This window comes from Cervus elaphus, chromosome 5 (genome assembly GCF_910594005.1).
Source record: "Cervus elaphus chromosome 5, mCerEla1.1, whole genome shotgun sequence".
In the NCBI taxonomy this organism is placed as follows: domain Eukaryota; kingdom Metazoa; phylum Chordata; class Mammalia; order Artiodactyla; family Cervidae; genus Cervus; species Cervus elaphus.
This window is the reverse complement of record NC_057819.1, coordinates 15,164,960-15,177,548: the sequence shown is the minus strand read 5'-3', so window position 1 is coordinate 15,177,548 and position 12,589 is coordinate 15,164,960. Positions and strand designations below refer to the sequence as shown.

General features: G+C 48.5%; 1 protein-coding gene across 2 annotated transcripts in view; it reads left to right on the top strand.

The window, feature by feature from the left end:
• KSR2 (kinase suppressor of ras 2) overlaps positions 1–12,589 on the top strand; it is a 426,399-nt gene that overhangs the window by 324,621 nt on the left and 89,189 nt on the right. For both annotated transcript variants that reach the window (XM_043901784.1, XM_043901785.1), the window contains exon 8: positions 9,470–9,537. In XM_043901784.1, coding sequence (XP_043757719.1) covers positions 9,470–9,537 — 68 coding nt within the window. The remainder of the gene's footprint in view (positions 1–9,469; positions 9,538–12,589) is intronic.

Below are 12,589 nucleotides of genomic sequence, written 5' to 3'. Positions count from 1 at the left end.
CCAGGCAAGAATACTGGAGTGCATTGCCATTTCCTTCTCCAGGGGATCTTCCCAACCCAGGAATCGAACCTAGTCTGAGCATATTTTGCAGGCAGAGTCCAGGGTAGAGAGGAGACTGGTTCTGCTTTGCAGCCACATACCAGCCCTAGGACTCCTGCTGTTGCCTCCTGAGGCTCCAGGCCCGTGAAGGGGAGGCACCCCTCACCACCCAGCCAGCCACTCTTCTGGGAAAGCGGTCTTGGGCTCTGGAGCTCCCACCACCCTGGATCAGCTTGCCGGCCAGGACGAGGCCCGGTGCAGGGAGGAGAATGTGGTGTCGGGCTGGCCGTGCCTCTGGGCGGTGGTGGAGATCCTGCTGTGCTCTGAATCACCTGCTCTTGGGGCCTGAGACAGGAACCGAACGGGTATCAGAACACCTTGCAGATGTATAAGACTCATTTCCTTTAGGACCACAGAGTACTGGCTCCTCTGCTTTGAAGATAGGATGATTAACTTAGTAGCCGCTGAGCACAGTCCCAGTGACCTCGTTTAGGGATGCCGGTGCTACCAGTTCAAACGTGAGACCTTCCCCGGGGGGCTTGCCCTTGGCTGACTGTAGCTTCTCCCCCAGGGGGCTCAGAGGCAGGCTGTCAGGGCATAACTGGTGCAGGTGTGCAAAAGGCCAGCTTCCTTGCCTGCAGGCAGACAGACTCAAGGGTACAGTTCACACCCCAGAGCCCCCTGTGGGATCAGGCTGAGACCAGAGTCACCTGCAACCATGTCCTTGCTTAGCTTCTCCCCCATCCTACCGTGCTAAGGAACGTCCTGTAGAACCCCCTCCATAAATCACTTGCCAGATTGCGCATCTCAGGATCTGTTTCTAGGGAGCTCGACATAGGACAGTAAAGCAACAGCATGATCTAGACGCTGGAGCCAGAGAGAGCAGGTCCTGGTTCTGCTGCTTCTAAGCTGTGTGGCTCTGGGAAAGTTTCTAAACTTCTCTGATGTAAAATGAGGCTACTGTGTTCATTTGATGTGATGAGACATGTGAGTGCTCCAGTCATGTTAATGATTTGATGATTCTTTCAAATCAGACTCTGTAAGATGCTCAGCAGTTATTTCATTACAGAAGTGGATTCTCTATTAATATGAAATATGAAAAGAAACAGACTCACCAGATCACCTCCGAGGGTTTAAGCAACGTTGAAGTTCTGGAAAAGTTAGCCCATTTCCTACTTTTCTGTAGTCCTTTTTCTCCATTTTTCTTTGGGGATTTTCTGAACCAACCAGTTTCTTGGGAGACTAGTTAAAGGGTTCGTAATGAGGCTTCTCAACCTTGGCACTCTTGACATTTTGAGCCAGATCATTCTTTGTGGTAGGGAGGCTGTCCTATGCATTGAAGGATGTTTAGCACCATTACTTCCACACACACACCCCCACTCCACCCTTCCCCTACTCCACCCTCAGCTATGACAATCAAAAATGTCTCCAGATATTGCCAAATGTCCCTTGCGGTGTGGAGGGGGCACAAAATTACCCTTGGGGGAGAACCACTGTTTTATATCCTAAATCCCTCATCCCCAACCAGTGGGACTGTATATCCATTATTCAGCTTTTAAGTGCCAGCATTAGAGTGCCATTACTGAAATATTCAATAGAATGATCAAACTGCTCGGGTTGCCTGGGACTTCCTTGGGTCAAGCACTGAAACTCCCAGGTCCCAGGTGACCCAGGTTGGCGGAGGCAGGTCTGTGCTGGTAGAAACATTTTACATGCTCCGATTAAGGTCACTGCCCGCTTCCGTAGGCGTGAGAGCCATAATCACTTCCCTGGAAAGGTAGAAAGTGATGTTTAGAAACAGCACACTATTTCCAGTTTATTCCAGTGTGTTTTAATGCATTTTCCATAGTTCCCCCTCCTCCTGCCCGCAGTAGCCTGGCTAGACATGCTTGCACTTAATTCTTTTCACGTAAGCAGTCCCTTTGCCATTTTACAGGCACTTCTTTATCTGGTTTTGCTCTGTTATTGGATATTTTCACTTGGATTTCACATGCTCTTTGGTGCCCTCCTTGCCCTGCATGTCCTTCTCTCCAGTGTCCTTGCCTCAAAGTCCAATGTTTTATCTGAAATGTTCCTGTGTTTGCAAAATGACTTCAGCCACAGGTGACAAGGAGATAAAAGCAGGAAGTAAGCCATGGTTGGTTTGAGCCACTGGGCGCTCTAATTTTCCCAGCTCTTGCAAAACTGGGGAAATGATGAGCTGGTGTTGCAGCTGCTGCGAAGTTCCTGGAAGCTTCAGGAATTTGTACAACGGGCAGGATATTGGCAGGATATAATTATGAGCGTGCATTTCAGAGATCACCAGCTTGAAGCCTAAACTTATTTTTTCCACTAATAGAAACACTTCAGTTTTTGCAATAATCATCATGAGAATTAATGGTCCCTTATATGCGTCTTTACCTATTATGTACGCTAAGTCGCTTCAGTCATGTCCGACTCTTTACAAGTCTATGGACTGTAGCCTGCCAGGCTACTGTGTCCATGGGATTCTCCAGGCAAGAATACTGGAGTGGGTTGCCATGCCCTCCTCCAGGGTATCTTCCTGACCCAGGTATTGAACCCAAGTCTTTTATGTATCCTTTATTGGCAGGAAGGTTTTTTACCACTAGCACCACCTGGGAAGCCCCTTACCTATTATAGTTTGGTCCAATTACAGTTGTATGTGAGGGTAGATTATAATTCTCCTGGAGGTTGAGGTGGGGATTGGATACAAGGATGATGGTGATGGTTATGGTATCATGTATCAAGGGCTTGCTGAGTGCCAGACATTCTGCTAAGTACTTTACATGCATGAATTCATTTAATTCTTACAACAACCTGAGAAGGTAGGGTCTATTATTATCCCCGTTTTTAAGAAAGTAGAATAACTAGGAATAACTTCAGGAATAACTAGTTGGCCCCAAAGTCTCATTGTGGGTGAATCCACTCCTCAAACCCACTGATCCCTCTGATTCAAGATCCCAGAGCCTTAACCAGTTTACCTGGGCAAAGGACCAGCCACACAGCTGCCAGTCCCCACTCTGCCTCTCCTTGAACCAGACAAGCAGAAGATGAGAATCTGATCTCAACCTGACCCTGGACCAGAGCTATCAGTCTTTTCCTCCCCCACCTGCTGCCTTCTCCCATCATCCCTTCTTGAATCGAAAGATGATAAATGGGTCTCTGCAATGAACCCGCCCCCCTCCACCCCAGGTGCTGGGAACCCAGAAGACTCTGTGGTCATGCCCTCCTCTCTCGGGGAAGCGGGGTGTGGGGTTGGGGGAGGCGTCTCCAACAGGTAATAAATCTATGGCTTCCTTATAGAGACCTCTTACAGAAAGACCGGTGCTGGGGTTTTCCCAATTATTGTCCATTATGTTGCTGGAGTGTTCGTTCTGATTTCTGTGTTAATACTCCCCATCTCCCTTGCTCATTTCGGCTGTTGCCTTTCTCTTTCTAACACAGTTGAAGGCCAAAGAGCTCAACCCCACTGGGCAGTCAGCAGTGAGGGAAGGGGGGTGTGTTCTTTGAGGTCCTTCACTGAGACCATAAGGAGATGTTTCTAGAAGTATGGGCTCAAATGACAGACCCAAGGGGAACCAAAATTAGACAAAACTGCTCAGTTGGGGTATTCATACAGACAAACCCACGGCAAAGAGGGTACTGACTTGGTTTAGTGATTTTGCAAGAAGCCTTAAGAAGCACCTAATGCAGTGATGTTGGGGAGGCAAGCGGAGGCGGGAGAGTGAGGAGGGATAACCCGAGATGGGCACTGGCTGCCCCGTAAGTGTAAGTATCTGCTTCCCAGGGTGGGGCGGGGGTCGGGGGAGGTCTTTCCAAAATGCTTATCCAGCCTGCACCTCCCTGTTTAACACCCTCCTTGGTTCCCCTCAGTTCTCAGAATAAAATCCAGTTTCCTGAGCAGAGCCTGTGCCATCCTTATTTACCCCTCCTTCCTCCCCTCTCACCACGTCCCTCCTTTTGCCCAGAGCTCCAGCTTCTCCATGCCACCAACCCTGCAGCAGCACCTGTGCCCACTCACTGATGCTTCTTTGCACCCTAGTGCTTCAGCCTAGATCTTTCTTGTGCACCTCTATTCAGTGATAACTGTGCAGCTCAGTTATCACTGCCTCCAGGAAGCCCTCCCTGACTCCCCTCAGTTCCAAAGTGCCATATCCTGCCCTTTCAGATCATCCCATGTAACATACGATGTTGTGTTTATCTATTTACCGCTCTGTCCCTCTAACCAGACTTTGTTCAGGGGAAGGGCTGTGTCTGCTTTGTTCACTGTTCATACAAACAGGGTGAGCGCAATGCCTGGCACAGTAAGTGCTCAGGAAATACTAGGTCGTGGAATAGATCTCAAAAGGAGCCTCTGGATGGAAGTGTTTCTTCCGAACCCAAGGCTCTGGGATCCTGGTTCCCATCCAAATTGCGTCATTTCTAGGAGGTGACTTGACTTTGAGGCAATGAAATGAGTGATTTTAATCACTCATTTAATTTTAAAATGTGGCATTCATGTTTGAAAGGACAAGAGATGGGTTTCCATACCCATCTAGATAGTAAACTCCTTGCTAGATGATGCTAAGAAAAGTGATTAAAGAAGAATTCTCCCCCTATGTTATTATACACTCGCAGTGCCTCACACAGCACCTCGCACAGAGGAAGAAGATGATGATGTTTTTTGTGAGCATGAATGAATGGTTATCCTGAGTCTGCTGTGTTTACTATCTATGTGATTGGGCTGCTTCCTGAGCCTCAGTCTTTTTGACTTTAAAATGGGTGTAACAGTATCCATCGCTCACAGGATTGTTGTTCAGAATTGCCCAGGGTTATGTTAAGAGCGCCTGGCTCCAATTGGGTGTTTGCTTAACATTTCTTCAACTGGATGTCAGGGACCAGGTATTTAAAAACATCCCATTTGCACTCTGTAAGGAAAGGCAGATTGCAAAGTGAGCCGGTGTGGGATGAAAGAAAGGATCAGGGATTTAGGCTGCCTGGAGCAAACTTTTCGTAAATTGGTTCAACTCCGCTGGCAAACCACTTGAACATGTTTGTTTTCACCAGCAAGGGTCATGATGGTGCCTCATCCAGGAAGCCTGCCTTACTGATCCCAGCCGCACACCAGTCTCCAGGCTTGTGTCTGCTCTTAGGGGCTGCTGGGGGCCAGGTCACATCCATTAAGGAAAGGGCAGAGCTGCTCATAAAACTGTTTGTCTCATACAGTTTCTGGGCAGGATCTACACAAGTCCAGTTTGCTTGTGGTCAGACCCCCATCTCCCACCCCCGCGTCGGGGAGGAAGGAGGGCCGAAAGAAGGGAATGCAGAAGGGGGTGTGTCCGTCCGCACTTCACAAACGGCAAGGGATACAAGTTATAAGAAATAGAAATCACTTTCTAAAAATTAATGGAGACTTGGGACTTCCCTTATAATCCAGTGGTTAAGACTTCACCTTCCAATGCAGGGGCCACAGGTTCGATCCCTGGTCAGAGAGTTAAGTTCCCACATGCCTCACGGCCAGAAAACCAAAACATAAAACAGAAGCAATATTATGACGTGTTCAATAAAGACTTTAAAAAGTAGTCCACATCAGAAAAAAAAAAAATTCAGAAAATTTGATGGAGACTATTCATGTTCCCACACCAGGAGCAATCTGGGGGCGTTCCCTTCTGCTGGGCTACCTTCCTGTGTCTTTCTCCTCTCCTCTCTCCCTCCATCTCTCCAGTGTCTGTTCAGCCTGTATCAGGCACCAGCCACCAAGCCAGGCACTGACAGCAGGGAGGGAAAGGTGCTGCAAGGAGGAGAAAGACCCAAATCCTGCCCCCAAGATAAATTCACATATTTAATTTTCAGACAGAGAGGATGTCTCATTCGGCCAGCAGCTCCTTTGGAGCAGGAGATATCCCACGTAAGCAACTTTTCTTGATAACTGAAGCTTATCCTGTTAGCCTTTGAAGTTGAAAAAAATGAACTCTTTTCCATGAAAGTTTTAAATAAATCCTTTCCAAGTGTCCAGGCTGCCTGAGACTTGTGTGACATTTCCTGTGTGCCCTCAAGTGTGCCTTAGCCCAGCCTGCAGAGACATTGACCTATTTGCCGTCCAGGTGGGCACCACTCGGCATTTCCTCACTGGATCCTCATGGCAGTTCTGCCTACGAGGAACCTGGAACTTAGCCAGGCAGGTGGATGCCTCCTTGGTCTGGAAAAGGTAGAACTGTGACCCAGGCTCAGGTCAGCTGGATTCTGAAGCCCAGGCTTTTTACCTGGAAGCACATATGACCTTTACCTGGTGCCCGGAGCTGATCAGAGTTACCATCCTAACTTGCAGGGCTCCTCAGGGCCATGTCTGGTATGGAGATTTGTCCAGAGAGGTCCGCTGTGTCTTCCCCACCTCTCCGTTTTTCCTCCTTGTGGAATGGAGCATATGGAGGATGCAATTCGTTGACTGTGGGCTCAAGGGGCACATGAAGGACAAGGAGCAGAAGGCTTGGTTTTGATGTAAGAGCTTTGGGGCAGACCATGTCGGTGTTCCAAACTTCTTCTAATAATCATGGTGACTTAGTTGGGCTCCCCTTTTTCTACAGACCCTGATACAAAGATCTGGGGACAAGTAGTTTCTTTGAGAGGTGAGCCCAGGGCACCCCAGTGGAGGGGGGCAGGGGGGTGGTGTTGAGAAGTGAGAGAGGGACAGGAAGGGAAGGCAGCCTGTCCTGGGTCCTAGAAGAGCAGGTGACAGTCATGGGCACCTGGGGTCCAGTCCCTTGATAATACACCCCTGAGTTGTCCCACAGATTGTTAGTTAGTGGAACACTGCGCAAACTAACAATAAACACAACCCCCACAGTAAAAACAAGAGTACCTGCAACTTCAAGTGCTCGTCCTAGGCTTCTTACCTCTGTTGTATCATTCATCTCTACTGTCCTGTGAGACAGATGCTGTGATTGTCCCCACTTTACAGATGAGAAAACTGAGGCTCAGAGCGGGTCAGTGACTTACCCAGCTTGTCACAGCCAGGAAGTGGTGGTGTCAGGCTTTGAACTCAGATTTGTTAAGTATATTATCCTGACACCATTTCCTTTTACTTTTTAATCTGTTTATTTGGGGGTGGGGTATGGAACAAGGAGGACCCTGCCTTCTGGAAGACTTAGACATCCAGACATCTCTCATCTGGGAAGTAGAGTGTGTCCCTCTTCTGTGTGGTCCTTGAGCTCTGGCATGCATTTGCTGGAAACCCACACTTCCAGCACTTCTTGAGTCAGAACCCGAGAGGGTATGCCTTGGGAATCTGACTCTGAAGTAGGTGGTCTACCAATAAATTGCATGCTAGTGGCTCTTCTTTCTTAGGCAGTGAAAAGGAAAAAATCTAATTTTGGTGGAATCATGCGTGTTTGCTGCTGGAAAAATGATTCTTCATAAATGAGGCATGTCTAGCCTCAGTCCCTGTGCCCCCTCCCCTCCAGGGTCTGGGTGATTTCAGTGCCAAGCTTATCCTACTGTCTGGATGAGCAAGTCCTGAATGTGTGGGCTCTAGTTTTTGACATGAGAACCTCTGTGCAAGGCTTAACTGTCCGGGCATCGGAGAACGATCTCTTGGGATTTCTGCAGGAGCAGGGGCCGTGCTCCCAGCCCCGGCACTGCCCTTTGAAGCCATGGATGGAAGAATGCATGTTCCATCTCCCACCCTGCAGCCAGAGGTGGAGGAAGGCTGCTCCCTTCCTGCAGAAGACAGAAAGGAAGATGCCAGGAGGAGACAGGAGACGGCTGAGGTCACTAGGGGTCTCGCCTGCCTTGTCCTGATTTGGACACGGTCCAAATCACGTTGAGTTGCTTGCCGCCACTTCATGGCGCTGCCCGTGTCAGGGAATGGGGTGCTTCACACCTGCCCATCAGCCTTCCAGCTGAGTTTGCTCAAGAAGACTCCTAGGTCGGGGGTGGCAGAAAGGGACAATCTCTTTCTGGAAGTTTCTGGAAGTTGAGCTATTTCAATCAGGGAAGAGTACAGAAACCTCTTGGTCTGACTATCATTTGTCATCAGCAGTACCCCCAGTTCAGGTGCACTCATCTGACCCAGTCACAGTTGTCTAAAGCCTCTGATTTCTTCCGGGTGTTTGTGGGATCAAATACAGACTCTCGTACTGGGGCTCTGCCCACCTTCCCTTCCTCAAATCTTCCTTTCACTCTGGTTCTCTTCATTTCAGCTTCATCAGCCTTTAACTTCTGACCCCTGAACCCATCAGGCTTGATTTTGCCCCCTAACCTCACTCCTGTCACTTTCCATCTCGTTTCCCTGCATTATTTTTTCACCATCTTCCCACACTGGCAACGATCCGATATTTATGTGTTCATTAACTGTCCCCATAAACATAGGGGCTTCATCTGCGTGACCATTGTGTGTATCCCCAGGACCTGTTTGTAGAATGAATTAAAGGCTAATTTCACACTCAGCAGGGCTTTCCATCAGGGCTTTGATGCAACACTAGTTATCTCCATGGGAGCTGGGACCTTCCCTATGGGTCTGAGTCTGGGGGCCTTAGAAAAGAAAAAGAGAAAACCAGGTCATAACACCCTTTGAAATCTGACAAAGGTATGGGGAAGAGCAAGGTGACATCTTGGATTTGTCTCAAAAGAAGACATTTTACCTCTAAACTCTTAAACATAGTACCAGTAAAACTTAATACCTGTTACTAATCTCATCCTAGTTGGAAGTCTTGGTTGGCTGTCTCCTATAGAATGAGCCTTTAAGAAAAAAATGAGCCTGCCTCAGGCACCACTGAGCCAGGGTTTCTGCTAGGACAAGTCAGTTAAACTCAGCTTTTCTATCTGTACAATGGGAAGAATAATACCTATTTCATAAAAGTGCTTTAAAGATCTAATGACTTAGCATCTATAGAATTCTTGATACAATGGCTGGCAAATGAGTCTTCAGGTAAGCAGGTGGTGATTGAATGATGATGACAAATATAGACTGATAGATAACAATGTCTTTCAAAGCATGAAGTCCAAGTGGACATTGTTGGTTAAACAGTTACTTCCCACTCTTGGACCATCCAGGACTGACCTGTGAATGTGGGATGACAGAAAAACTCTCTCCAGAGTTAATTTCCTAGGTTCCAAGGGTATGCCTTTGCAGTAGCTGTCTTATCTCACCCCACATCTTGGTGTCCATAGCACCCAGAGCTTTCTGAACCATTGGTGCGTCTCATCCACCCATTCATCTACCCAGCCATATATCCACCCTACCCATCTATCCACCAATCTATCCATCCATCCACTGATCTGTTTAAACATCCATCTATTCATCCATCCATCCATCTATTCATCTGCCCACCCACCCATCTCTCCATCTACTTAACCATCCATCCATCCATCCATCCATTCACCCATCCATCCATCCACTTGTTCATCTTGACATCCATACATCTATCCATCCTTTTCTCTTTTTCTCTCTCAGGTTAAAGTGCCACAACAAATGCACCAAAGAAGCCCCGCCTTGTCATCTCCTGATCATCCACCGAGGAGGTAAGTATTTAACACTTCATGCCCTGGGGTAGTAGTGAGGGTTCCTGCAGGCCATCTGAGATAGCTGTCTATCCAGGTCAATTTTGGATAACCCCTTGATCCTTAACCTTTGCCTGCCTCATTTCTTTCCCTCTGACCCCCTCCTCCTGACATCTGTCACCTTAATCCACCCCCGTGCCCGTTCTCCCTATTCTTTGTCCTCACTCTGGTCTCCTTGATAGTTTAGCCCTCAGATTCATCTCCCCTTCCTAATTCTTTTCTCTCATTCTTGTCTTCTCTCCTAATTTTTCACTCTCCTCTCTTTCCCCCCAGTCCTACTCCTTTCCCTTCCCACTTAAAAAGAGTACTAGCTGAGTGTTTTTCCACTATGTGCTCTTCAGACTGTCAGTTGGCCCTGTAGAAATAGGCACAGAGAGGGGTCTTGATTGGACCTATTGGTTTGGGTCATCCGTGTTCCATCTCCAGAGGCCTGGGGAATGCCTGGGCCAACCTGGCTGGGCAGGGAGGTAGCCAGACACTGCCTCTGGGAAGCCACTACCAGCCTTCCACCAGGCAAAAGCAAGACCAATTTAGTCAGAAGGGAAGACTAGAAGGAAAGTTTTTACCTGTCTGCCAAGAGTACAATATGAGGCCGTGTAGTCCAACTTTCAAAATGTAGTTCCCCTGATTCTTGGGGTAGGTTTTCCATTATCGACACTGTACTTCATCTAGTGGGGGACTCTCTAAGCCTGTATTGCTCAATACAGTAGCTACCAGCCACATCTGACTATTTAGATTTAGGTGAACTACAATGAAATAAAAATTTAATTACTCTGTCACACCAGCCACATTTCAAGGGCTCAGTGGCCACATGCAGCTACTGTACTGGACATTGCAGATATAGAACACATTCATCATTGCAGATATTGGCCATCGCCGGTCCAGACCCTTACTCTTCCAGCTGTGGCCCCTGGACCAGCAGCAACACGGGAATCACCTGGGAGCTTGTTAGAAATGCACAGCTTTTGGCCCCACTCCAGACCTATTGAATCAAAATCTGCATTTTAAACAGCATCTACATGTGATTCGTCTGCACTTTACAGTTAAGAAGCACTGCTCTGGAGTAGAAGTTGCAAACCCAGATGCCTGCCAGGGCCAAGCAGGTACCCTGAATGACAGATGCTGGCTGGATGGGGCCATACAAAGCGGAAAGAGAGCCCAGGCACCTCCTAGAGGGGATGGCCACTCCAGCAATGTGACTTGCATTGTACCACTTCTCATGTTTCTAAAAAAGCCCAAATGGCTTCATATGCCATATACTTATTTTTAAAAGTTGTGCATGTGTGCTAATTCGCTTCAGTTATGTCCAACTCTTTGTGACCCTATGGATTATAGCCCTCCAGGCTCCTCTGTCCATGAGACTCTCCAGGCAAGGATACTGGAGTGGGTTGCCATGCCCTCCTCCAGGGGATCTTCCCGACCCAGTGATTGAACCCGAGTCTCTTATGTCTCCTGCATTAGCAGACGGGTTCTTTACCACTAGCGCCACCTGGGAAGCCCATGTAAGCAACTTATTAAAGTTGTTAAAATTCTTACTGGCCCCCTTCCCACCACCCGCCTTCTGTAGGTTGGGTGGAGACTTAGTGCCAACTTTGGGGAACACAAGTTGCTAGCCCTTGTCCTCTTCCTCCACCCCTCCTAGCCCTCCTGGCCTTGGGTCGGTGTGGGCTCAGGGGAACCTGCCCTGTTCTCAAACGAACCGAAGGGAAACTTAAAAAAGGAGGCAGATGGCTGCCAAAAGTGCTGGCTTGTCTTCCAGAGCCAATGGGCCATTGGTTTTCGATGATCTTTGCATTGCTTTCCTCCATGAGGAGAGGAAATTGCAAGAGAAGGAAAAGTCTGCAGCTCTTTCCTCTTGCCCCTTCCCACCTCACATCCTTAATAAAGAACCATCTGTTCCTTGAGCAACTGTATACACACCCCAAGCTTTTTTTAAAACTGAACTCTCACTGCTCTGGAGACCTTGTGTTGCATCAGATTCTTTGGGGGAAATTGCCTCCCGCCAGACACCCCTCCGTGGTAGCCTGCTGGGGCCCTGACTCCCACGTGGAGACTGGAACCAGCCTGCTGGGAGGTGACCCGCTCTCAGACGCTGACATCTGAAGAAGGGCACCCTCCCCCCCACCCACCGTCAGGGCCATGCCCCCTTTATTCAAAGAGCAAACAGGAACTTTCCAGCACTCTGCCAGCTTCTTGCTCTACCCGCCCCTCTTTGGTAGGAAGTTGAAAATATAGTTGGTTTCCATGGTGATGGCAGCTCAGGCGTAAGAGAGAAATTAAATCCCTGGGTCAGTGCAAAGCTGTAACTTTCTCCCTAACTGCCCCACCCCCACAATAAAAAACAGCTAGCCAGTAGCATTACCAGGCATCACATTTGCATGTGAGCCTCGCCCCTCCTGCGGCCCCTGTAAATAGTAAGTAACAGAGGGCTGACAGAGAGAGGGGCTCAGGTGGCATGGTTGGAGTCTGGACGTGTTTGTTTAGCACCGCCTGCTGGTCCAGCTTTGGTGTGCCTGCAGGGATGGATGCAGAGGGGAGGCTGGGGGAGCCGAGACTTCCCTTCAGGGATCCCCAATGACCTTGTCTAGGACAAATGTGCTTTGACATGCTAGAGGTCGCTTGGGCCTGAGAAATCCCACAAGTGACACAGGATGATCCTAACACACAAGCTTAGGTGGGGGAGGGACAGGAGGCCACAATGAGCTGTCCACTGATGACAGCACCTGAGAAATCTGGAGCCTCCTGTCTCTCAAAGGAGGTTAAATTCTGAAATGAACTCCAATGTGAAACAATTATGATACGGGAGAAAAAGATTCTGATAGCTTCAGTTTCATTATTAGAAGTTTTAATTGTCAAAAGCCATATGTTGACAGTACGAACATCTTAGAAACCGCAGAGAACACAGTGGGGAGAGTGTCCCGCTACTGTGACACAGCACAATGACTGTCATTTCTCGGCAATTCCCTTCCAGCATTGGGGGGTGGGCCTTTGGGGTAGGGTCTGCTCTCCTGGC